Source organism: Lissotriton vulgaris, chromosome 4_2, assembly GCF_964263255.1.
Source record: "Lissotriton vulgaris chromosome 4_2, aLisVul1.2, whole genome shotgun sequence".
Classification (NCBI taxonomy): Eukaryota; Metazoa; Chordata; class Amphibia; order Caudata; family Salamandridae; genus Lissotriton; species Lissotriton vulgaris.
In genome coordinates this window covers 2,246,707-2,272,557 of record NC_141692.1, presented here as the reverse complement: position 1 = coordinate 2,272,557, position 25,851 = coordinate 2,246,707, and the positions used below count along the sequence as shown (strand labels likewise).

Below are 25,851 nucleotides of genomic sequence, written 5' to 3'. Positions count from 1 at the left end.
TAGTGACATTAGTGGCTTACCCTGAAGGGGATTGTGCTGTTGCTTGAGAAGTACTCACCCTCCCCCCTCACCCACCCAAAATCCAACAACCCAATTTTGCACACAAGTTAATATGCATTTGAAGCGAAAATAGATTAAATGTATTCCATACATGACCTCAGACAATTAGGTTTTGTATTTTGTTTTCAGTTTGCATTTATGACAGAATAAAATTTAGAAAATCTGTGAGAAATTGATAATAGTGCATTTTGTTTTTTGACGGGTTTTAATTTGGATTTGCATATGTAAATGTTATATCGCGTTGTGTTTCTTTCATGTGGATACACATTAGTGTGGCAAATGTCTGCTTGTACATATTAAATATTAACGTAGTGAAAACAAATCCTACATCACTACCATGCACCATTGAATTACCTATATTATTTATTTAAGGTATGTTTCAGAAGATGCAATGGGATGCAGGGCTGGCCTCCAGTCAGAGGTGAATTCATTCAAGCTGGTGCCCACAACACTCGTTCCTCACTCTGGAAGGGGTTGCAGAGGCTGTGGAACACAAGTCCTTACACTATAAGGCTAATCCTTCCCTACACACTTGTGTGTTCCTTTTGAATGTCTTAATTCCAATCACTGAAGAAAAGAAAGTAGGTGCCGAGTTTGGCAGTGAATAAGTGTGAGCACAAGACATTTCACAATGAAAATAAAAATGGATGAGCCAGCAGCCCTTAACCAGAAAGCTGCAGTTTTCTTTTCTATGTCTTCAGGTTATTGAATATTGCTCTCAAAGTTGCTGCAATACTACCTATCTTTTCCAGCACCGGTAGCAATGCATTTAATATTTCCAGTATGTGTTCTAGGACGCTCTTCTTAGCCTCTTCACGGGGAGTCGGCACTCCTTCGTTAGTTTGTCCGGATCTCTGCCTCTCATCCCTAATTTCCTGTTCCTTTCTCTGGATCTTCTCCTCTGCCCTCTGAAACATCTCTGTAGTGTAGTATAAGCCCCCATTGTTCTTCACCATCTTCTCAACCATTGAGATCAGCGCACACACCTGCTGTTCCCGCGCCCCCCCTTGAGCCCGGTTGTTGAAGGCCACGTAGCGGTACCCACAGCCCCTAATTACCCCTTTCAGCTTAGAATCTGAACTTTGGATGTAGTTTTCCAGAGTAGTTTTATCAGCTTCCAGGCCATCCATTCGTGTAAACAGGACCAGCATGTATCTTGCGGCCTCTTCTCCGAATAGGTCCTGGATATCTTGGACAGCCCTCGCCTCTTCCGGGGTGAAACGACTGGCCTGAAGCACCAGGACAATAGCGTGGGGGCCAGGGGCTGACATCACTACACATCTAGAGATCTCTTGAGCAATTACTAAATTTGGAACCTCTGGGTCGAACAATCCAGGAGTGTCGACAACTGCAATCTTTTGTCCATTCCTTACACAGGACCCTTCTGCACATTCACTTGTCACTCCCTTCGAAGACACTCTGGAGATAAACTCCTCCTGCCCGAGGATGGTGTTTCCGGTCGCACTTTTTCCCGCTCCTGTCTTCCCCACAAGGACGATCCTCAGCTCACGAGTCCCTGTGAAGAGAAGAATGCACTGGTCACACACAGGTCATACTGGCTGCATTTCAAAAGTACAAAGATCAGGTCAATCCACCTATGACTGTTCTCCACTGCAAAAGGAACATTTAAGGCATTGAAACACATTCTAATACAGAATATCACCAGTCAGATGTCTCAGGTACACAGAAATAAAAGGGCAAGCATTTTTTATATGTTAAGTAAGTAAAATAAAATTAGCAAAGAGGATATCCTGCATTACTTAACTATAACAACAAATTCATTTTTTAAGACATCTTGCAACCAGCATAGTAAAATATGATAAATTCTCGTTAACATAGAAACATTCAAGCTCCCTCCCAGCCTGACAACAATGCTGATATTGAACTAAAAGGCAAGTCAGTAGTCATGTAGACCTTCTGAGTGGACAACAATATAATTTATTAAATCAAACACATAAGAAGGTTTCAAGGGGCTCTGAAATGTCATAATGAAAAAAGGGAAGGCAAAGTAAAATAAATAATGGCCCGGGATCATGCAGTTTAGTCGAGTGGGGAAGCCGGGGTTCATCCCAGATTTTCTGGCCTCACACTGTGTAATTCTATTTAATTCTGCTGAAAGGTGGTTTATTAGTAGGTGCATGTAGGTACCTACTCTAGTTATAACATCACAATCGAAAAGTGTGCCCAGTTTGTCTCAATAAATTAACACTTGCTGAACCTTTAGTAGCTTGGCTCATAAACAGTCAAGCTTATTTTAAGAGACAGGTGTGTAAAGCATTTAATATTACCAAAACAGTAAATAAGTAATGCACAGCACAAAATAAAAATTCAACTCCAATTAAAAAAATTATATAAATTTTTATCTTTAAAGTTACACCAAAATTACATACATCCAGTGCAGGGAACCGGAGATATGAATTTGTAAAGTGTAAATGTAAAAATATGCTTTCTAGTGCATGAATGCCAAATGCGACAACTGAGACATCTGGTCGCACTTGACCGAGGTAAAATCAAACTTTCAGGCTATCGGCGATGGAGCGTGGGTTGGTTAAAAGGATTGGCAGGGCTTGGACAAGTTTTTACCTTCTGACATAGTCACTTTTTTGGTTCTTTTTCTCTCTTTGTCGAGCAAGACTCCTCATCAGGCTGGGCTGTGGTTCAACAGCGGCTTGCTTCGGCACAAGGTGTTAGTAAAATCCTAGTGGTCTTGGTTCTCATTGTTGATATGGAGAGCCCCGGAGCTTTCAGAGGGACAAACCAGAATTTCAGTCTGAATTAGGGTTCGACTTCGTCGTCTTGACACTCGATGACAGGCCAGTCAACTTAAGGAGCTTTTAACCATAAAGTCTCCAAACGGTCTTACAATCTGGAGCTTCTTCAGAAGGACCTGTGGTCTTGAAGTGTCCACATAATAAGCCAAGATTCCAAAAGCTTTGAGTTGGTCCTTGGAGAGTTGGGACTACAATTCCCACAATGGACCTGGTCACATCCTTGAAAATTCACAGGATGCTAGTCAGCTGGTCTCTTCTTGGCGGAGTTGATGCAGGTGACTACTCCACAAACTTTTAAGGTAAGTCAAAGTGAAGTGTGAAGCCCAGAGTGTGCAGAAGGTGCAGTCTTTGTGTGTGCAGTATTGATCTAATGTATTGCTTTAATGAGATGTTTTAATATTTATTTAAATGTGTCTTTTGACATGAGCTTTTAGGTTTTTGAAGAGGAACACATCCATGGCCCAATTCACAAAGATCTAAATTTAGATCAAAAGTATAACTTAGACCAACATTCTAACTTTACTACTAGTAAAGTTAGCCTTTAAGTTTAAATTTAGACTTCAGGTCTAAAATTAGACTTTTGATCGAAGTCTACTTTTGTGAATTGGGCCCAAATTCTTTATTGATTGATTGATTGAGTGAAGTCCTCCCTTGGTGCAAGCCAGGGGTTCAGCAGGGCAGTCCTTCTTCTCTTGATGTTTCCAGGCAAGGATCTGAGTTGCTGGCCAGCTCTCCCATATTTATCAAGGTTTCTGGGATGGCTCGAAGGCGGGCATCCTGACCAATGGTGTGCAGGTCGCTACCCTCTGTGATGACAACTTCCTTATTATATTTGATTCCCAGAAAGCACTGTTCCACAAAATAAAAATTGGTGAAAATCTATTTTTAGAGTTCAGGTCTGGCTAACCAAACTCATAAGTATGGGTAATTTTTCCTTCACTTTCCTTCCAGCCCATTTGCTAATTCAATTGCAGGGGCCTCCATCTACAGGAAATTGGGGTGAGCCTGGTACCTGTCCTGTCTCACCCTCTGAAGACCAGTTTGCCTACCCAGACCCCTTCCTCTCCCGGCATCAGCAGGCAGCAGATCTCCTCCCACCAGATGCCTCCTTTGCCTGAGCCCAGGCTGCTTGACACCTAATGAAGGAAGCAAGGCTCGGGCTGTCAAAGGCTGGCCAAACAGAAGAGGCTGCGAAGGGCTTATTGTAGGTAACTTTAGGAAAGCAGTTCTAAAACTACTGCTCTGCAATAGTTATAATAAATCCTACATCGGCATGTTGCTGGATTTATTGTAAATACTCTTTTAATACTTTGAAGAACATTTCTAGCTAACCCCTGTCAAAAGATAGACTTTCTTAATGTTAAATGAAACCTTTGCTTGTTAGCTTATGGAACTAGCAATCTACAATGGGGGAACATTTTTAATTTGCAGTTTTTCCCTCGCCAGGGCATATACATCATATTTTACAATGTCCCCACGTATTATCCTAATGCACCCTACCACTGACTCCTAAGGTAGACCTTAGGGGTGACCTATATGTAAAAATAAGGTAGGTTAAGACTGTGTAAGTACTTTAATTGCAAACTCAAATTTAGAAAACTTTTTTTTCAAAAGCAGCCTGCAAAGCAGGGCTGGCTTTTCTAAATGACAGCAGGCACACAGCACTGCACACTTAAGGGCATTAAAGATACTGGGCCTCTAAACCTACATGCCCTACCATAGACTAGGGACCTACAGGTAGGTTGTCTGTCCCAATTGTAATTACACCTAATTAATATATTCCTTTTAAACAGAGTACTGGCCCCGGGCTCTAGAGATGAGGAGAAAGCTGCCCCCTGGTCACTGGAAGTACACGGGGATTGCGCTCGAGAAACTCGTGGATGCCTAGATTTCCACACAGATTACAGCTAATTGTAGACGGTAGATCTGGGGAGAAAGCACACCTGCATAGCCTCGACCGTGCTCACTAGATTCTTGGGCTGATTATAATGCGTTACTGAATTTGAGCTTCATCTCAGGCACCTGTCCTCAGGTAGTTCACCCCCCAGCCGCCATACGGTCCTCCTGTGACGCTGCCCCCGCTGTCGCCTTGCCCCTGCCACCGCCTGGTCCCACTTGAGTCCTCTCTGTTGCTCGCTGCATCTTTATTCTATCTCTACTGTATTTTGTGATTACTTGTGCCGCGTGAGACCCCTCTGTGGCCCTCTCTATTTTATTTTTATTTCTACTGTATTTTGTGATTTCTTGCATTCCCCTTTTGTACCTTGTACCCTCTTCTGCCTTCTGTGCCCCCTTGTTCCCCCCGTTTTGCCTCCCGTGTCCTGTCCCCCGTTACCCCGTCTCCCTCTGTGCCTTCCTCCCTCCACTGCGTCCCTGCGGCCCTGCCCCCGCCGTTCCCATTCGCCGTCCCACTCCGCCTCCCGCCTCCCAGCTGCTCCTCCCTCCCACAGCCCCTCATATGGAGGCTGCACGGCGGTGAAGGGAGCGACCTTTGACCTTGTCCTCAGGTAGGTCACCCCAGCCGCCACACGGTCCTCCTGTGACGCTGACCCCGCTGTCGCCTTGCCCCTGCCGCCGCCTGGTGCCGCGTGAGTCCCCTCTGTTCCTCGCTGCATCTTTATTTTATCTCTACTGTATTTTGTGATTACTTGTGCCACGTGAGTCCCCTCAGTTGCCCACTGTATTTTATTTTTATTTCTACTGTATTTTGTGATTTCTTGCATTCCCCTGTTGTACCATGTACCCCCTTCTGCCTTCTGTGCCCCCTTGTTCCCCCGTTTTGCCTCCCGTGTCCTGTCCCCCGTTACCCCGGCTCCCTCTGTGCCTTCCTCCCGCTGCTGCGTCCATGCGGCCCCACCCCCGCCATTCCCATTCGCCGCCCCACTCCTGTCTCCCAGCTGCTCATCCCTCCCACAGCCCCTCATATGGAAGCCGCGCCAAAGGCAAGCCCGTCTGCGCCCGTCCACGCCTGGACCGCGCACAGCGCCAGAACCCCTGGCCTCCGCCGGAGAGTGAGATACGACTCCTCTGCCCTCAAAGGACTTAACACCGGACATCGGCCCGCCTGCTACAGAGCAACCCCAAAGTGAACCCAGGGACCCTTCACCAGTCAAGCCTGCAAATTCACCTGCCTCTGATCCTGCAGACCACCCACCGGACCTAACATCAACAACAACCACCTCAAGTGCATCCTCCTCAATACACGCTCCGTCCACAAGCACGCCGTCCAACTCTGGGACCTCCTCGACACAACAGCACCAGACATCGCCTTCCTCACAGAAACATGGCTGAACGCTTCCTCGGCCTCCGACATCGCCATAGCCATCATGGACGGCTACAAGATCACCCGGAAGGATCGCATCAATCAAACCGGAGGAGGAATCGCCATCATCTACAGGGACACCATCAACATCACGACCAATGCTGAAGACACACTCTCCACCGCTGAACACCTACATTTCCAGATTCACATTACCCCAAGACCACCCTCAGAGGAACACTCATCTACAGACCCCTGGGCCCGCGCACACAATTCAGCGAAACCATCACCAACTTCATCAGCCCACACGCCCTGGCATCACCAGAATACATCCTCCTAGTGGACCTGAACTTCCACCTGGAGAAAAACAAGGACAACAACACCACCACCCTGCTCGCCAACCTCGCCAACCTCGGACTCAAACAACTGGTGAACAACCCCACCAACCTCGCTTGCCACACGCTCGACCCCATCTTCTCCACCAGCAACGATGTCTCCTTCAGCCACTCCACCGGACTACACTGGACAGATCAAAGATGCATCCACTTCATCTTCAAAAAGAATACATCACACCACCGCACGCAACACATCCCCGGTAGGTGCTGGAGCAAAATCACCACAGACCAGCTCCTCTCATCACTAAGCCAGAACCCGCCAACCGACACCGCTGACACTAAAGACGCAGCCCACAACCTCACATAGTGGATCACCAACTGCGCCAATGACCTCGCCCCACTGAAGAACCCCCCAGGCAAAACCGGCAACCGGAAAACCTCATGGTTCACAGATGCCCTCAAAGATTCAAAGAAATCCTGCTGAACCTTTGAAAAAACCTGGCGCCACGAACGGACAACAGAAAACCTGACAACCCTCAAGGACGCCACCTACGAACACCACCAACTGATCCGCAACACCAAAAGGGCATCGTTCAAAGAGTGGCTAGACAACAACACCCACAACAGCAAGGAACTCTTCAGCAAAGTCAAAGCTCGTCAAAGAGCTCTCCAACCCCAGCCCTAGCAACAACGACATCACCCCATCGCAAGACCTCTGCAACTCCCTCGCCACATTCTTCCACCACAATATCGCAGATATACACAACAGCTTCGGACCCCAGACCCCGCCTCCAGCCACCAAAGCATCAACCCCCACCACCACCCTCAGCGCCTGAACCCCCATCAGCACGGAAGACACAATCCACGTCATGAACACCATCCACTCTTGCTCCCCCTCTGACCCCAGCCCCCATCATATCTTCAACAAAGCCGACATCATCATCGCACCCCACCTCCGGAACATCATAAACAACTCCCTCACGTCAGCCACCTTCGCTGAGAGCTGGAAGCATGCAGGAATCAGCGCCCTTCTGAAGAAACCCACAGCGGACCCCAAAGACCTCAAGAACTTCCGCCCCATCTCTCTCCTTCCTTTCCTGGCTAAAGTCTTCGAGAAGACCGTCAACAAAGAGCTTTCCTCGAGGCTAACAACTCGCTCGACCTGTCCCAGTCCGGATTTTGAGCCAACCACAGCACCGAGGCCGCCCTCATCGCAGCCACCGACGACATCAGGATCCAGTTGGACAACGGAGAAACAACCACCCTCATCCTCCTAGACCTCTCTGCAGCCTTTGACACCGTATGCCACCGCACCCTAACAATTCACCTCCTCAACACTGGGATCCAAGGAAAGGCCCTGGACTGGATCACCTCGTTCCTCTCCGACAGAACCCAGAGAGTCCGACTCCCTCCCTTCCGCTCAGCAGCCACCGAGATCATCTGCGGAGTACCCCAAGGCTCTTAGCTCAGCCCAACCCTCTTCTATCTACATGAGCCCCTCGCCACCATCGCACGCAAACACAACATCAACATCATCTACGCCGACGACACCCAACTGATACTCTCCCTCACCAAAGACCCAGACACCGCCAAAACCAACCTCCAGGAAGGAATGAAAGACGTTGCAGAATGGATGAAGCTCAGTCGCCTAAAGCTGAACTCAGACAAAATGGAAGTCCTCATCCTCGGACAATCCCCATCCGCCTGGGATGACTCCTGGTGGCCAACAGCACTGGGCTCCACGCCAACTCCCACGGACCACGCACGCAACCTGGGATTCATCCTGGATTCCTCCCTCACGATGAATTTGAATTTGAATTTATAGAGATTTATATAGCGCACGTATACCACGCGGTTTCTTGGCGCTTGAAGGATGCTTAACCCGTGGCTGGGGTAGCGGAATTACTGAGGTGGAAAGGCATGAGAAAAAAGAAAGGTCTTAAGTGCCCTGCGAAATTCGAGGTAGGAAGGAATAGATCTAATATGAAGGGGGAGAGAGTTCCAAAAAGTGGGGGCAAGGACAGTACATTTCAGGCCCCCAGATTTCTTCTTCTTGTACCGGGGGACAGAAAGAAAAAATGTAGTCGAGGAGCGGAGTTCTCTATTGGGGCAATAAGTACTAATGGCGGAGGAAATGAACTCAGGGGCAGTTCCCGCCAAGGCCTGAAATGTAATGCAGCCTAATTTAAAGAGAGCCAGTTCCTTGATAGGCAGCCAATGTAAAGATTGAAGTAGGGGGGTGACGCGATGGAATCTGGGCAGGCCATAAATCAAGCAGGCGGCCTGATTTTGGACTAATTGAAGGCGATGTAAGGCATATGTAGGAGCACCGTTATATACAATGTTCCCGTAGTCCAGCCGGGACAGGACCATCGCCATCAATATTAATTTAAGGGCGGGGACAGAAAAGAACCGGGAAATTTTCCATATGGTGCAGAGAGCAAAGAAACAAGAAGAGACAACAGAACTAATCTGAGAATGGGGGGTGAGGTGTTTGAAATCCCTAGGGTTTTTACAGAGGAGGAAGGTGTGGGGGAGGTGCCCAGGGAGGGAGGCCAAAAGTTATGGGACCAGGGGCTGGGAGTGCAAGCGGTGATGTCAAGTTCAGTCTTGTCCGGGTTTAATTTCAAATGGTTGCCGTTCATCCAATCACTGATGAGCAGCATTACAGACTGGAAGTTGAGTATACTGGTGGGGGAGTGTGACAGATGAAAAATGAGTTGGAGGTCATCGGCATAGTTATACACGGTGACCTCCATTTGCTGAAGTGCAAAGATAAGTGGGAAAATGTAGAGATTAAATAATAAAGGAGAAAGAGAGGAACCCTGGGGAACACCACACCGGACTGAGTGAGGAGGGGCAGTGAATTCAGCCAAGTGTACGGCTTGAGAACGATCTCCTAGAAAGGAGCTGATCCAAGCCAGGGCAGGGCCCTCAATGCCCGCCGCCTTGACACGGGTGAGAGGGATGGAATGGTCCACCTTGTCAAAGGCGGCGGAGAGATCTAAAAGGACGAGGGCCTGGGGAGTGTTGGTGTCTAGCCCCTCTCTAAGGTCGTCCATCACAGAAATAACCACCTTTTCAGTGGAGTGCCGGGGACGAAAGCCAGCCTGCCGGGAAGCAAATCCCCCACTCCCCTCCACAAAGGCACCTAGGACCTGGGTGACATGGGCCTCCAGGACCTTAGCCAAAAAGGGGAGGAGGGATATGGGACGATAATTAGAGGGGGAGACAGGGTCGGCCCAGGTTTTTTTAAAAGGGGAATGACAATGGCAGTTTTATGAAGGGCTGGAACAATCCCCTGTTCAAGGGAATCGTTAAGGAAGGTGAGGGGGGGGGTAGCAGCTCATAAAGAGCCTGCGAAGAACGCGCGCCGGGGCTATATCCACAGGGGATCCAGATTTAACACGGGGCAGAAGAGTCAAGCAGGAGGTAGGGGGGGAGACTGGGGATCACACACAAAAAATAAGGGAGGGAGGCGGAATCCCAGCCTTGATAAGGGCAACTTTCTCAACTAAAAAGTCGTTGAGAGAGTTGAACAACAGCTGGGATGGAGGGATATTGGAGGAAGCTCTATCAGAAGAAGACAGTTCCCGGACTATAGCAAATATTTCCCTGGACTGGTTCTCTGCAACCAGAACTCTCCCTGAGAAATAGGCTGTTTTAGCAAGGAGGATGTCGTTTTTATATTCTTTGAGGATAGAAGTGTAACGGGATTTCAAGAGGGGACAATAGGCACGCCTCCAGGCTCTCTCAGCTTCACGCACCTCCAGTTTTTTACCTTAAGGGAGGGAGAGAACCATTTGTTCGCATCATGGGCGCGTTTGACTGTTACACGTTTCAAAGGAGCAGCTGGATCGCAGGCCCTCAGGAGCCAGCTATTCAGAGCATTCAGCTGCCTGGTTGGCGTGAGATCAGCCAGGTCAGGGTCAAAAGCTGATAAGGAGGAACAGAGGACAGGAATGTCAACTCTGTTCCAATTCCTCGCCCAGGTGTGTTTAGAGAATGGGGTAGTGGGAGAAATACTGAGGTGCAAAGAAAAAGAGATCAAAAAATGATCCGACCAAGAGCAAGGCTGGACAGAGAGAACGGGTACCAGGGTATTAAGGGTCCAGATTTGATCTAAAGTGTGGCCATGGATGTGGGTGGGGGAAAGGACACGAGAAACAAAGTTCAAACTAAGGAGAATTTCAGTGAAGTTGCGGGAAACCACATCTTCTGCTGGATCGTTGGGCCAGAAGTTAAAATACCCAAGAAGCAGGACCGAAGAGTTATTAATTGCCAGGGTTCCTAGAAGATCAGAAATAGCAGGAAGGAAATGAGGGCAGAACTGAGGGGGACGTTAGACAAGGACACACATTAGGGGGACCTGGGAAAAGGTGGAGCGAATGATCAGGCAGTCCGCCGTAGGTAAGGAGGGGAAAGGAAGTATTTGGAAACGGAAATCCGCCCGAGCAACCAAGGCAACTCCACCACCTGCTCGGCCCTCGGGTCGGTCGGCCCTGAGGATGAAATAGGGGGGGCAGAGAGTCAGTGCGGAACCAAGTCTCAGTCAAAAATAGCAAGTCTGGCTTGACAGAGTCCAAAAAGTCAAACAATTCTAAATGGTGTTTGACAGCCGATCTGGTGTTAAGTAGAAAGGCTGAGAGATGGGGTAGCGTTAGTGGCACAGGAGAGGTGGGAGAGGGTCCGGGGGAAGCCAAAGAAAGGGAGGGGAGGGAAGGATTTGTGACAGGAAAAATAACAGAGGAAGGGGACCGAGCTAGACAGAGTTCGCTAATCCGTGCGCGAATGGCTGTCTGAGGAAGCCACTGTACCTGTAGCACCAGTAGCTGTGGAGTAGAATATGAATAAAGATGGGTGGAGTGGGGGGCCCCTAGCCCCGGACGGCTGCGGACGGGTGCAGATGGGCTTGCCTTTGGCCAAGCAAGTCACCAGCCATCAAGCAAGTCAACGCCGTCTCGTCATCTTGCTTCAACACCCTGCACATGCTCCAAAAAATCTTCAGATGGATCCCCACCGAAACCAGAAAAACCGTCACCCAGGCCCTCGTCACCAGCTGACTGGACTACGGAAACGCCCTATATGCAGGAACCACAGCCAAACTTCAGACTCGACTCCAACGCATACAGAACATCTCCGCACGACTCATCCTCGACATCCCTCGCCACAGCCACATATCCACCCACCTGAGCGACCTGCACTGGCTCCCCGTCTGCAAGAGGATCACGTTCAGGCTCCTCACCCACGCACACAAAGCGCTACATGAGAAGGGCCCGAATACCTCAACAACCGCCTCTTGTTCTAGACCCCCACCTGCCAGCTCCGCTCCACTAGCCTCGCCCTCGCCACCCTCCCACGAATTCGCAGAACCACCACCGGAGGAAGATCCTTCTCCTACCTGGCAGCCAAAACATGGAACTCCCTCCCCGTGCACCTACGACTGACCCAGAACCATCTCTCCTTCAGAAAACACCTCAAGACCTGGGTATTCGAGCAGTAGCGACACCCCTTCTCCCTTCAGCGCCTTGAGACCCTCACGGGTGAGTAGTGCGCTCTATAAATGTATTGATTGATTGATTGATTATTAACAGAGGCCAGGGCATAATCAGAGTCAGAAAAACAGCCTCTAGTAGCCCAAATGGGGGCAGAAAGTGGGAAGACAACTACAAAGAGCCCTTTTACCACAAATTCTATTTCAATATTATTGTTTGCTTCCTTTTATCCATGAGTCTCTCTCGAGGAAGCCAAGTTGCTGTTGTGGTAAAGTTATAACAATTCAAATACAACATAACACAGCTTTCTCAAACCTCTGATTCTTCTAGATACTAGGGGCTTACTTTAGACTTTAGACTTACTTTAGAGGACAGCAAGGAATGAAACTCTCAAATTAACTCAGTGAATACTGACCACACCCCTTCGCTTCCCCTATTCTGTCCTTAAACTCACCCCCACAAAAGCCACACTCCCACCTAGCTTGAATTAATGAGGCCCTCGGGCACATCACAGACCCCTTTTTATGGTATTTGCGAGTATCCATGTCCTAAATGAAACATAAGCCCAATTATAGATTCTCTGACGTGTCTTACATGTTTGTACTGATTTCTTTTAACAGACATTAATGTCTGTGTTACTCATTCTGAACTACAGATATGAGAAATTTAAATTTTAATATTGTGTATTTTTACAATTTGTGTCTTATTATGAATGTGGGATTCCCCAAAAGCCCAAGGGTTCACTTTTCTAACCGTCTGATGTAAGTTTAGTGTACCAACATTTAAGTAAAAAAGCCAATTGGTCTGCAGCCCTTACACTAGCCCACTGAGCAGCCGTGCACAGGCAGTGTATTCTGGTTACTATCAATCCCATTAGAAGAATTCAGTGACACAGTGACAATCCAATTAGTCATTATATATGAATAACACACTCAAAAATCGTATCTATAGTTGGGCAAATGCTATTTAAATATTTATCGTAAAATCCTAGAATAGTGCATATAACATGAACATTTACACAGAATCAGAAATCAATGCACCAAGATAATCAATCAATTAATCAATCAAGCATTTATATAACGTACTACTCACCCAGAGGGTCTCAAGGCGCTGGGGAGGGGGGTCCGCTACTGCTCGAACAGCCAGGTCTTGAGTTGCTTCCTGAAGGCGAGGTGGTCCTGGGTCAGGCGGAGGTGGGTCGGGAGGGAGTTCCATGTCTTGGCGGCGAGGTAGGAGAAGGACCGTCCCCCTGTGGTGGCTCTTCGGATGCGGGGGACGGCGGCGAGGGCGTGGTCGGTCGATCGAAGCTGGCATTTGGGAGCGTAGAAGTTGAGGCGGCTGTTGAGGTATCCTGGGCCTTGGTTGTGTAGGGCTTTGTGTGCGTGGGTGAGGAGTCGGAAGCTGATTCTCTTGTTGACCGGGAGCCAGTGCAGGTCTCTCAGGTGTCCGGAGATGTGGCTGCGACGGGGGATGTCCAGGATGAGTCGTGCTGAGGCGTTCTGGATCCGCTGGAGTCTCTTCTGGAGTTTGGCGGTGGTTCCGGCGTAGAGGGAGTTGCCGTAGTCTAGACGGCTGGTGACGAGGGCCTGGGTGACCGTCTTCCTGGTCTCGGTGGGGATCCACCGGAAGATCTTACGTAGCATGCGCAGGATGTTGAAGCACGACGAGGAGACGGCGTTGACTTGTCGGGTCATGGAGAGGGAGGAGTCCAGAATGAACCCAGGTTGCGTGCGTGGTCTGTTGGTTTGGGTGCGCTGCCTAGGGCGGGGGGCCACCAGGAGTCATCCCAGGCGGAGGGTGAGGATCCCAGTATGAGGACTTCAGTCTTGTCTGAGTTCAGTTTCAGGCGGCTGTTCTTCATCCATTCGGCTACCTCTTTCATCCCTTCGTGGAGGTTGGCTCTGGCGGTGGCGGGGTCGTTGGTGAGGGAGAGGATCAGCTGGGTGTCGTCGGCGTAGGAGATGATGTTGAGGTTGTGCTGGCGTGCGATGTCTGCGAGGGGGCTCATGTAGACGTTGAAGAGGGTTGGACTGAGCGAGGAGCCTTGAGGAACGCCGCAGATGACTTCGGAGGCTTCAGATCTGAACGGGGGGAGGCGGACTCTCTGTGTCCTTCCGGCGAGGAAGGAGATGATCCTCTCCAGTGCCTTCTCCTGGATTCCGACGTTGCTGAGTCGCTGCACTAGTGTACGGTGGCAGACAGTGTCGAAGGCCGCGGAGAGGTCTAGGAGGATGAGGGCTGCTGTTTCTCCGTTGTCAAGCAGTGCTCGGATGTCATCTGTGGCTGCGATCAGGGCGGTCTCGGTGCTGTGGTTGGCCCGGAAGCCAGACTGGGAGAGGTCGAGGGATCCGTTCGTCTCGAGGAAGGTGGCCAGCTGCTTGTTGACGGTCTTCTCGATGACTTTTGCAGGGAACGGGAGCAGCGAGATGGGGCGGTAGTTCTTGAGGTTGGTGGGGTCGGCTGATGGCTTCTTTAGTAGAGCGCTGAGTTCGGCGTGCTTCCAGCTCTCCGGGAAGGTAGCGGTGTCGAAGGAGGTGTTCATGATGTCCCGCAGGTGGGGTGCGATGACAGCGTCGGCCTTGTTGAAGACGTGGTGAGGGCAGGGGTCGGTAGGAGATCCGGAGTGGATGGAGTTCATCGTGCGGACGGTGTCTTCGGTGCTGATCGGGGTCCAGGTGCGGAGGATGGTGGTGGGGGGTGGTGGTTCGGTCGTGGCGTGCGTCGGTTGAGTGCAGAAGCTGTTGTGTATGTCCGCGATCTTGTTGTGGAAGTATGAGGAGAGGGAGTTGCAGAGGTCTTGCGAAGGGGTGATGTCGTTGTTTCCGGCGTTGGGGTTGGAGAGCTCCTTCACGATGTTGAAGAGTTCCTTGCTGTTGTGTGCGTTGTTGTCCAGTCGTTCCTTGAATGCAGTTTTCTTGGTGGAGTGGATGAGTTGGTGGTGTTTTCGGGTGGCGAGCTTGAGGGCAGTCATGTTGTCCGGTGTTGGGTCTCTGCAGTTCTTCTTGGAGCTCTTGAGTTCGTCGGTGAACCATGGGGCTTTCTTGCTACCGAGTCTGCTAGGCGGGGTCCTCAGAGGGGCGAGGTCGTCTGCGCAGTCGCTGATCCACTTCGTGAGGTTGGTGGCCGCTTGGCTGGGGTTCGTTGCGCTGGTGGGTGGGTTCTTGCTCAGGGAAGTCGCAAGCTCGTCGGCTGTGATCTTGTTCCAGCTTCTGCGTGCAACCTGTTGCTGGTGGTGGTGGGTCATGGTCCTTCTGAGATATGTCATGGTCAGCGAAAACAAGAGACAGATTTCTAACATTTTGCAAGTTTTTATGATCCTAACAACTTAAAACTAGTTATATGAGCTGTTTTAAATTTTAGTTAAATCCTTAAACAGAAACCTTCCTCTTGAGTTTATAAGACAGCTTACCTTAGGATGGGAGCTTTGCTATTCTGTTATCAGAGCTCTGCCAAGGATGCAAAAATATGCTTGCGGGGAAAGGACAACTTCTACACATCTTCTGAAATGAACCTTCTGACTCAAGGCCCTTGTTCTGCCACATTTTGTGACCTCGGTTGATAATTCCAGTGTGAAGAGCTCCCAAAATGAATGGTCAAAATACCTGGGCTTATATAGGATTCAGCCACTGATTTTATTTCTTGTTTATAAAATGAAATAAGGCTCAGAGTCACTAAAATATCTACTAGTCCAATCTAAAATGGTGCAAAACATGTTATCTCTATCCACATATTAGTCTTAAGCAGTTGTTACGATAAACAATAAAAAGCATTGCCGCAGTTGGGGGTCATATTGCAATCACAGGGTTCATTACCAAAAACAATAAAACATGTCGGCCTGGGTAATGGAGAGCCAGGCGACTTGGCAGAGATTACTGCTAGCATGAAATGAAGCCACTTTGTTTTTGGTATTCATTTTAGTTAAGCCATGTGTTTGCCATGTGCTTCCCCGTCTGCTTTTCTATTACACCTGAGTCATCATCTATAGTTAGCTCCTGCAGCACTGAACCTGAGCACTGCGCATGCTCAGAGAGGCCTTAACTGTCAGAATATTTTAACTGATGTCAGCAGTGTTATAGCTACTCCCTTTTTGTTGACTAAGCGATTCTCATGTATCCTTGTGTGTGAACGTCTATTTGTGTGTACACTTGTACTGCCTCTTTTTGAACCTCCATACTTACACCGCACTTCCTATAGTATATAAGGCCCATGGTTTATGTATTCCATGTGCTGTCTCGTACATTGCCTGCGGGTTCTGTATCGATTTAGTTCCACTCAGTCCTAATAAAATACTTTCTTTGTATTACAGCTTCCGTGCCAATCTCTACTTTGTCAGTCTAAAGGACCAGTGCGCGAAAGGGCGAACCCCTGCACCAGGTGGGCTCCTGAAAAGACTCACCCCCCACAATATCAACATTTCATGTATATCTAGGAATGTCTCACTTACTGTGACAGAGAAACAAAGCTGAGACAGGAAACAATGGGCCGTAAGTGAATAATAATCTTCATTACTCCAATTAATGTCCTCCTGCTTCCTGTCATGTCCCCCTAACGGTTCCCAGTTTAGTCAGTTTTGATGACCCCCTCATAGGTCCTCCTCAGCCCAGTCATTGCAATATGAGGCAGTCCCACCTCCCAACAGGCACCCTAACACACTAGTATCTGTTTATTATTTAGTGCATAAAGGCCCCTCTCCCGTACCTTCATTCCTGCTAGTAACAAGACCAGACAACAATACATGGGGGAGGGGCTTTTATTTTAAATAAGAAAAGTTGGAGACGTGTATAAATCAAATGTTTTGATACTGATAGAACAATTTAAAAACATTTTCCTGTGCTTATGGCTATCTTCACATTTTAGTTATTAGTGGAACTATTTTGTTGAAATTTTCAAAACAAAGACAACATTCAAAACCGAACAATCATGCCCAATTGATCTTCAGTGCTATGCATTACTTTCACAGGCTTTGAGCCCTGAGGAACTTCAGATGTCAGTGACTGACTGCTCCACTACCACCACGCTATAGTCCATTCATGCCCTCACAGATTACCCACATAAGGAGTTTGCAATTTTTTTCTGGCTCCTAAAATGGAACCAGAAATGATGAAGAATGTATATTTGAGTGGAATGTGTTGTAGGCACACCTTCTAAATATCGATTCCTATCTGTATGTATCAATGATTTATGACCGAAATACAAGTCGTAAGCCATTGGAATTTTCCTGATCCCTAAAGTTGGAAATCGAGCCCATTTGCTATAGGCAAAGGATCCTCTTTGGAACTCTTCCCTTTTGAGAATGTAAACAGAAATACTGCATAGTAGGCATTGGTTAACAAAGTCTCCCAGGATGCATCCTGATGTATCTTGCTAGTATCTAGTAAGGGGTTTGGCATTTACATCCTCACATGTGAAGAATCCACAAGACCACACATGGGCTGCTCTTCAGTATACGTGTGCGGAAATGCCTTTTTTTGGATGTTCACCCAATTATTTACTGACATTGTAAACTCTGCACACTGGAGCACTGCTTCCAAGTCCCTAATGTATGTGTTTCAACACTTAAAACAAGTTACCAGTGACTAAGCCTAAAATAGTATTTTAAGTGTTATAGTATATGTGTAGAAACTACACCTATTGCATTGAAAGCTAAGTGTCACTTGTGGGCTGCAGCACATATTGCGCCATTAACTAGCATGGCGAGGAAAACATGGCTTTAAGCCTACCAGTATAGCCTGACAGCTCCAGTTTAAGCCTGCAGGCTAACCTGACAAAATAAGCCTTTTGGCACAAACAAGAACCATCATTTTAATATATTTTAAATATTTTAAAGTTACCTCAATGTAGGATTTGTTATTTAAAAATATGACATGTAGAAATTAATTGTTACCATGTTCCTGCAGTGACAAGTCCTAAAGAGCTGTATTCACTGTGGAAGGCCTTAGCTGTCCTGTGGAAAAAACTGGAGCATGCATCCGCATTAAAATATTAGTTCGATACCTCAGGGTTGTACCCACTCTTTTTTTATAATATAACTATTACAAGGCCACATCAATCATCTAGTTGGATTTTTAATAAACATTTAGGAAAAGTAACATTAGAAAGTTATAGTTACCCTGCCTGCAGCTCCTGAAGGCTACTTTGTCTTAGCTCTGCAGCAGATGCATCAATCAATCAAGTATTTGACCTTAATGAGGTGTGAAAACTGGTTCTAGAACAGGGACGATGGCCCCAGAGTAAGAAGATGCTTTCTCCACCTGGCAGGAAGACCAGTTTGGCCCAGTTACTTAACTTGAAAGGTGTCTGCCCTATCATAAATAATGTCAGGCAACACCTGGAAATGTCCAGCCATTAGCTCCATAGTCAGGCTTTCGCCATACCCAAAGGGAGGAAAGCTATCAATTTTAATTGACCATAGATGAGGGAGACTGCTCATTATTACTGCCACATCTCTAGGTGGACACACAGGGATCTGCAGAAGGAGAGATGGGTTTTCCCATCTTGAATCTTGGTAATAAGATGCACTGCAGGACTGTTTATTTACATGAACTGCTGAAATGGTGGGAAGTGTTGTCCTGGAAACATGTGCCCCATTGGTTAGAGAAGAGACAGGAGTCCCCCATCCCCACTAGCTGGTGCCAGGTATAAATATGGCACCCTAAATCACCATCTTCAGAACACATTCTGGACCTATGTAAGAACAGAAGGAGGACCGCCACTTGTCCAAACTTTGCAAAAACTATTCTTCTTCTAGAAGTTTCAGTTTTTCCAGATAGGCTGATAGTTTTTTATTCATATAACGTTCCAACATTTTCACTGGAAACGGCGATTGCGATTGCGGTATAGTTACTGAACACTATGGGATTAGCTCTGGGTATTTTACAAACATTTCTACACTTTCTCAAAACTTATTAGAAGCTTCCAGACCTTTGAATATGGTGTTTAGGATACCCAGAACTTGGCAACTTGATTGTAAACCACAAGAATGTTTCCTTAGGTGTTAACTCGATGGACTTTTGGCAGTTACAAACTCATTAACCATACAATACCCCAAAACTCAAGCTCTGGATCCCACCAATAGACACCAATGTGAGGAAAGTGGTTCATTGTATGGCGTGGTTGTGAGACCCCAGCTTGTAGTAAACTCACTGCCTCTACTGTTCAAAACAATTGACTTAGAAAGAAACACACCATATATAGATGTTATAGTCATACATTTCTAGAAAATAAAATGAACAAAATCCATCAGAGGATCTTGGAGATAAATGGTATATTACTGCTTTTCAGCCAAATTGCTAACAAACATTGGCAACTACTGCATTTGGTGGTTAATTTGAAGAATTTTGAAAACTTGAACAATCTTGTGTTTTGCATCTCAGGCTTGCTTTGGGCAACCTGCTCCAGCAGGTATCAGCTCACAGGGGCCAATAAGTCTTGGTAAGAGAGTTACACAAAGCAGTCTCTTGTCTAGTTGCTGGTTCTATGAGCAAACCACTTTAAACATCAATGGAGTGGTCCCGAAGCAAGGGTCAAAAGATGGTGAAAATGCTAAAGGATGCTGAGGATGCTGATCTGATGATGGAGTTCTTTCTAGAAACAGCCTTTGGGCCATGAACACAGAGGTCAATGTTCCTTGAAGTCCAGAAAAAGTCCAGCCAAAACCTAGTTGCCACTGGTCTCCAGTTACATTGAAACCAGTGGTTCCATTTAACTGAGGCTAGTGTCCATCTTGGATGATGAAACTACACTTCGTTGGCTCACCCAGATACAGCAGACTTTGTGCAACCTTTGTACATCGAGACTCAGTCTACTGGGCTGTGCTGTGCTGGTCAGCAGATATCAGGCAATCTGGACTTCCAAACTACAAAGGTGCCTTCTTCACCTTTTGTGGCCAGTAGATGTAACAGGAAGTCAGTAAACTGAATCTTGTAGTCATTACTTTTGCCTGATGCTTGGTAGCAACTGTTCCTCCAGCAGAGTGCCACAGGCAAAATTCTCTCCTTGCTAGCCCAGAAGGAGCAGGTGCAGTACAGTCCTTCACCAGTCCTCCATCTATTGCAGATGTTTGTTGAGGTCTAGGTACCAGGGGTGATACTTTATGCCCAGAAAGTACCCTTGGGGGATGTAACAGTTACTAGCTAATAGGCTAGCAAGTCTCCTCCTATCTCATGATGACGTCCTACAAAGAGTGGCATCTAGCTATCCCAGAATGAAATATTCCTCCCACTCCCAAAATGTCAGACCCCATTATTGGTTTGTGGAGCATTTGCCCTTCAAAGGCGGCATGGCGATTGAAACTTACTTTTTGGATTCACATCTCTGTTTGCCTTCCTGCCAGGAAGAGGGACCACCTCTTCCAAAGACAAGACCCTTTGTATTCCTTACTGGGAGCCATTCACACTGTCCCCCTAGGAGTGCAGAAGGCTGTCTTGTGGCCAGCAACCACAAACAATCACTGGAAAACGTTTGGCAACAGAATAGAATCTTTCTAAATTTACCATTTACTTCAAAGGTACATTAAATTAGACTTGGGCATCAAGTAAGGTTTAATGTAACACTTATTTTGATAACTTGAAGTTTATATTTTGTTGGTCCCATTCAAAAGTTAGCACATCTGAGTGGTAAGCATGTAACCCTTCTCTCACCAATGGGGTACCTGCCTTTCTATGATAATTTGGGGATTTTACTGTTAACACATGGAAGAACATGTGTTCCACTTTTTTATATACAGCTCCCTTTCCTACGGCTTGATAGCCTGCCTTAGGGGTACAATCTATATTAAAACAGAGGGTCTGATACTTGACATGCTTTTAAAAGGCAACGTTGAGACAGCAGTTTGAGTTCTGCGTTGCCAGCCAGCAATGACTGGTTAGGAGTTCTGCTTGGCTTTGTCACACTTCTGGGGGCACAGTAAGTGCTGCAGTCCATGTTTAACTTACAAGCCCTGGGTGCCCCCGGTACCATATACTACGGACTTATAAGAAAGTTAATCTATGCCAATCAGGAATTCGCCAATTAAATATACACATTTAAAAGTCAGAGCACAGGCATTGAGACCTTGTCAGCCGGGCCCAGTGTACTACAGAGCCATTACACGAGCCACTACTAGCCCGAAGGTGAGGCATACAGTAGGGGTGTACTTGCAAAAAGACCCTTCCTCTCAATACCATATAGATTATGCATGTTTTTCTATGTTTTGGTGATTTTAGTGCACAAAACATAGTGGTATAAAATCCACATTTCAGGGGGAATTATGAAACTATGGATTCATATCTACTATGACAACCCATATACCGCAGCTTTACCATAGTCAGAGCTTCTAGGTCTGGTGACTTTTTATGTCATCTGAAGCCCTTGTTGGCAGTATTATGCTGCATTATACCATTATTGGATATGTAATCACTGAGTGGTTAAGTATTTTCATAGACCATGTTTATTTGGCCAAGTTAGCTTGAAAAAGCTGATTTCATCACAGCGAAGCTTGCAATTTGAACTGACTAGTATTAGAATATTTAGATTTACCCATTATGAATAGTTTGTTGATAAACCAATTAAGAGTGAGGAGGATCAGTAGATGTATGTGTTTCTGTGGGTGCAAGACACATAATTAAGGATTTACCAATTTTTTTCAGATTTTGCAATTAAATATTTCTAGCAGTGGCGGTGCGTCCATTGGGGCGTTGGGGCGTTGCCCCCCCCCGCACCCGCAGCTCCCTCGGCGTTTCTGAACTGAAGTAAACTCTCAGTTTACTTAAGTTCAAAGACGCCGAGGGACAATGCCTGTCAGTCAGCATGATGCAGGACCGCCCACCCCCTTCAGAATCTGAAGGGGGTGGGCGGTCCTATGTCATGTTGACTGACAGGCATTGTCAGGGGCAGGCAGCAGCACAGGTGCGCATGAGTGGGGACGGAGGGCACATTTTTCAGCATTGCCCACTCATGCGCACTTGTGCCTGCTCAGTTGGCGCATGCCCATTAGAAGAGCGAAACCTTGCTCTCCTAATGGGCAGGCGGGCAGAAAGCAACCATGCCCTGTGTCAATCCTGGCGCTGCTCCAGCGCCAGGATTGGCTGAGGACGGAGGGTGGGGTTTCCGCACCAGTGAAGGCGCCGAGGTCCCAGAAGATGCGGCGCTGACCGGCGGTCAGGTAAGTTTTCTTCCTTCTTTATTCTAATTCCCTGCCCCCCCACCCCATCCCTGTGCAACCCCTCCACCAGTATTTAGAAGCAAACAGCGATTGTGTGCATGCTTCTGTGCGTGTGCCTCCCAATGTTTTTTATGGCTGATGGCAATGAGGGCCAAATGTTAAAAGGCAAAAGCTTGCAATATTCCATATACAATACACAACATTTGTGTCCTTGAGACTCTTGGGACGGCCCCGTCGGAAGTAAGTACCAGCCTGTGCGCCCGTAGTTGGCTGTTTAACGCTCCAGCACACCCAGGTTTGCAGGTAACTGTGGGTGCGGTTGCCAGAAGTGGTTTCATACATTTCCTTTACGAAAGTGTGCATTAGTCTAATTTGTTCAATGAAAGCAAACAATAATTACGACTCCCAGAACGCACTGACGTGTTAAATGAAAGCCAGCGACCGGAAGAATTATGATCTAATCTCATGGCCAGATATATCAACTGTCTCACCATTCCATGGCCACCTGTCAGTGAGTCCGCCATTGTGTTTGTTTTTTTAAATATTTATTTTGCGCTATGGAATTTGTAGGCCAGATAACCCATCAGGACTACAGTGTAAAAATACAAAAAAACAACTTGGACAGGATTGCCTACCCACGCATGAATTTAGGAGTCTCGAGAGTTCTATAAATCATACGTGTCATCTGTTGGTCCAAATGGTTCCATGAAAGCACATAAAGTCACTGAATGCAATGACTTGTTAAATGAAGGGTCAGGACTGATTGATAATAACCATCATTACCAGTGAACGAATTGAACCGCATTTAATACCTACAGAGATTCTAAAATGTGACATGCATTAATCTGTGAGATAAGGTTAACACAATGAACGGCAGCGCGCGATCAGGGAGCTGCAGCCTGCTGGGGTTTGTTAGTACCATAAAGTGACACTGCTGGTTGCTTCTTTGACACGGGGCGCCTCAAGCACAGGCCTTCCTTGCTGTGAGCTGCGGACTCCATAGCTTATGTGGTCCATGGACGGGATGTCAAACGGTATTCTACAGACCGGAAATAATGATGTCCATGTGTTTTTTTTGCTAATGTACTACAGCAAGTTCGGTTTTGTTTGTGTTCTCTGTTTTTCTGAAGTCACAACAAGTTGTTTTTTCGTCGTTGCTCCGTCAAATGTGTGTGCCTCTCTGTTTTGCTTTTTAATAAAGTCATAGAAATGTCTAGGTCTATTCCATTCGGGCTGATGGAAAAATGAGATGATTAAGTACATGTTTTCATGCACCAAAAAAAACGGAAGAGTTTTACATATTTGTGATTTCCTCTGCTAAAAGTATATACTTTTGTGTATTTATGCTGTCAACGTGTTTGCTTTTCTCAGATGGTGCAGAGAGATGGGTCTTTACGGGTAGGCTGTGCTGTTATTTCACAGTGTGAATTTGATTCTGCGACTTGAATTCACGGTGGGTTGTTTATGCTGTTCTGCCATGATTTTACTGCTGGTAGTTTCTGTACACATTTGCAGAGCTTGCACACTGACATGGCATATTTTTGTGCTGTGGGGTCACAGTGAGCTATTACTGTTGGTTTTCTAAGCTATATGTCTGTCTCAGTAAAATCATGTTTCTGTAGGTTCACTCCTACCTATGGAGTTTTTACATAAGGCTGGCCACGGGCAAAAGTAGAAGTGTAGGTCATTCCTTGGTGCTTCTGGCAAAGATTGTCCTCTAGAGCTCATAGAAATTGGCAATTTCTTAAATGACAAATAATTCAATTGTATTGCTTTATTAACCTTCCTGCTTTCTCAAATGTGCTTAAAAATGCACCATTTGTCCACTCTTTTTTCAATATGTTGTCCCCCGAGACCCCGGAGGTTGTACGGGCTCACTTGCTACGCTCGCTTGCCGCCATGCGGGCCAGCATTAATTTGCTCATCACTTTTAAATGTCATCAGCCGCCACTGATTTCTAGATGCAATAGACAAACAATGCAACAAAAAAATGCTGAATAATTTGTCTTCTTTGTATAATGGAGATAACATATTGATTGCATTTTCCATATTTCATGTCTCCCTTTGAAATTTGGGTTTTTATACTACTTCACGGTACAATAAAAATACCAAAACATGGCTTGTATCTAGGTGTATGTGTTTGTGTTACCACAATTTACTATATTTGTTTTTCCTATTTCCACTGGAAATTCTTCAAAAGTTTGATAATCCCAGTACAAAATAATAAATAATTAAAAAACTATTATTTTGTACAATTGTAACACTCCATGTTTCTGAAAATTACAGTGCTTATCATAAATTCAGGACATAGTATGACAATAAGTGTTATAAATCATATTCAGGAGTGTACTAAAGATCCATACCTGCAGCCATTTCTTTTCTTTTTAGTTTAGGTTTATGTTTTCTTGTTTGTAGTTTCCCCCTTCTTTTTTTCCTTAATCCTATAAAACAAAAATTGAAAATGTAATTGCAAATAACACAAATATGTCTTGAATTACATTGCGAAAGGAAGTATACAAGGAATTTGTGTAATAGTGCACAGCATAGACCGGCAGCTCTAAACTTATTTAACAAACTATAAAATTTGGCAATGCTCTTTTGAATTGTACACTCATGAATGAACTAAGGTAGCCGAGAATAAACTAAACAGACTTTTCACTTGAGTCTTGGGTGTTGCCATGGAAGATTTGCTGACAGGTCCCCGCCTTACGTAAAGTAAAATAAAAAGCATGCGTGAGGCCTTTATTTATGCATCCTGCGACAGTGAGTAGTTACTGAATAGTATCCTGCATGAGGAATATTCACCAAGCTCTCCAGATTTTAAAATTCTTTGCTCTGAGAACTAAGGTCAAGGAGTGGTGTCACTGACATGTTCACACAATGTCCACACAAGAATGGCCATCAGTGAAATCATAAAATAAATGTTTTGTCCACATAAACCACCAATGGAAGCACAAGTCACGGTGTAAGAATAAGGGGTGGGCGGAATGTTTCATTCCACCTGTGAAATTGGCAGAGTTTAGTGACTCTGTGTTACTCTTGTAACGCAGAGATCCTGCCAAATTTCCCCAATCGCCGCGTGGAGGAATGTTTTCCTGCAAGGCTCCGGAAATGGAGCAAGATTTTCTAGCACAGGCGGTCACGAGCGGTCGTTTGCTGCTTCTCGAGTAGATTTGCTGCCGCTTGAGTATATTTTCTACTCGAACAGCAGAAAAATCAATTTACATGGCTTTTTGCTCTTGTACCGCACATGGTGATGTTTGTGCTGCTTTCTCAGCGCTGACTGCGCTAGTGCTGCTAAATTGTGAGCAGTGCAACGTGCATATTTTCTGTACTTTCTGCCGAGCTCTGTGGAATACCGTGGAGTTTTATGGAATTCTGCTGAGTGAAACTCTGTGAGTTCCTCCCACCCCTGGTAAAAATGTCTCCATTAAGTCCTCACCCATCATTTGTTTTAGAACGGGTTCAGCATTCAATCCTAGGAAAACTAGGAATCGTTCTGCCAAACACTGTCCAATCATCTCATGCTGCTTATAGACACTGCAACAGCATACATTGGGAAAACAATCAGGGGTTTATATATGAGCCCTTATGTCACTTTTGCCCTTGTGGTGCGTCACTTTTTGTGACGCATCAGCAGGTTAAAAATGTGCCATGTTACATCATCTGTACCAAGTGACGCATCTAGGTGGATGCGTCACTTTGTAAACCCCTGCGCTACATTATACCTGAGCCAGGTATAATGTATGGAGGGGGGCGCAGTCTGATGCAAGAAAGGGTCATAAAAGTG

At 46.5% G+C, this 25,851-nt stretch overlaps 1 protein-coding gene across 1 annotated transcript; it reads right to left on the bottom strand.

The window, feature by feature from the left end:
• Positions 1-239: 239 nt before the first annotated feature.
• Positions 240-24,497, bottom strand: LOC147718089 (GTPase IMAP family member 7-like). Its single transcript, XM_086919256.1, has 2 exons — positions 24,425-24,497; positions 240-1,576 (listed from the first exon to the last, which is right to left on the bottom strand). Exons 1-2 carry the CDS (start codon positions 24,432-24,434, stop codon positions 750-752), a joined length of 837 nt encoding a protein of 278 aa, XP_086775382.1. The 5' UTR covers positions 24,435-24,497; the 3' UTR covers positions 240-749.
• Positions 24,498-25,851: the final 1,354 nt, after the last annotated feature.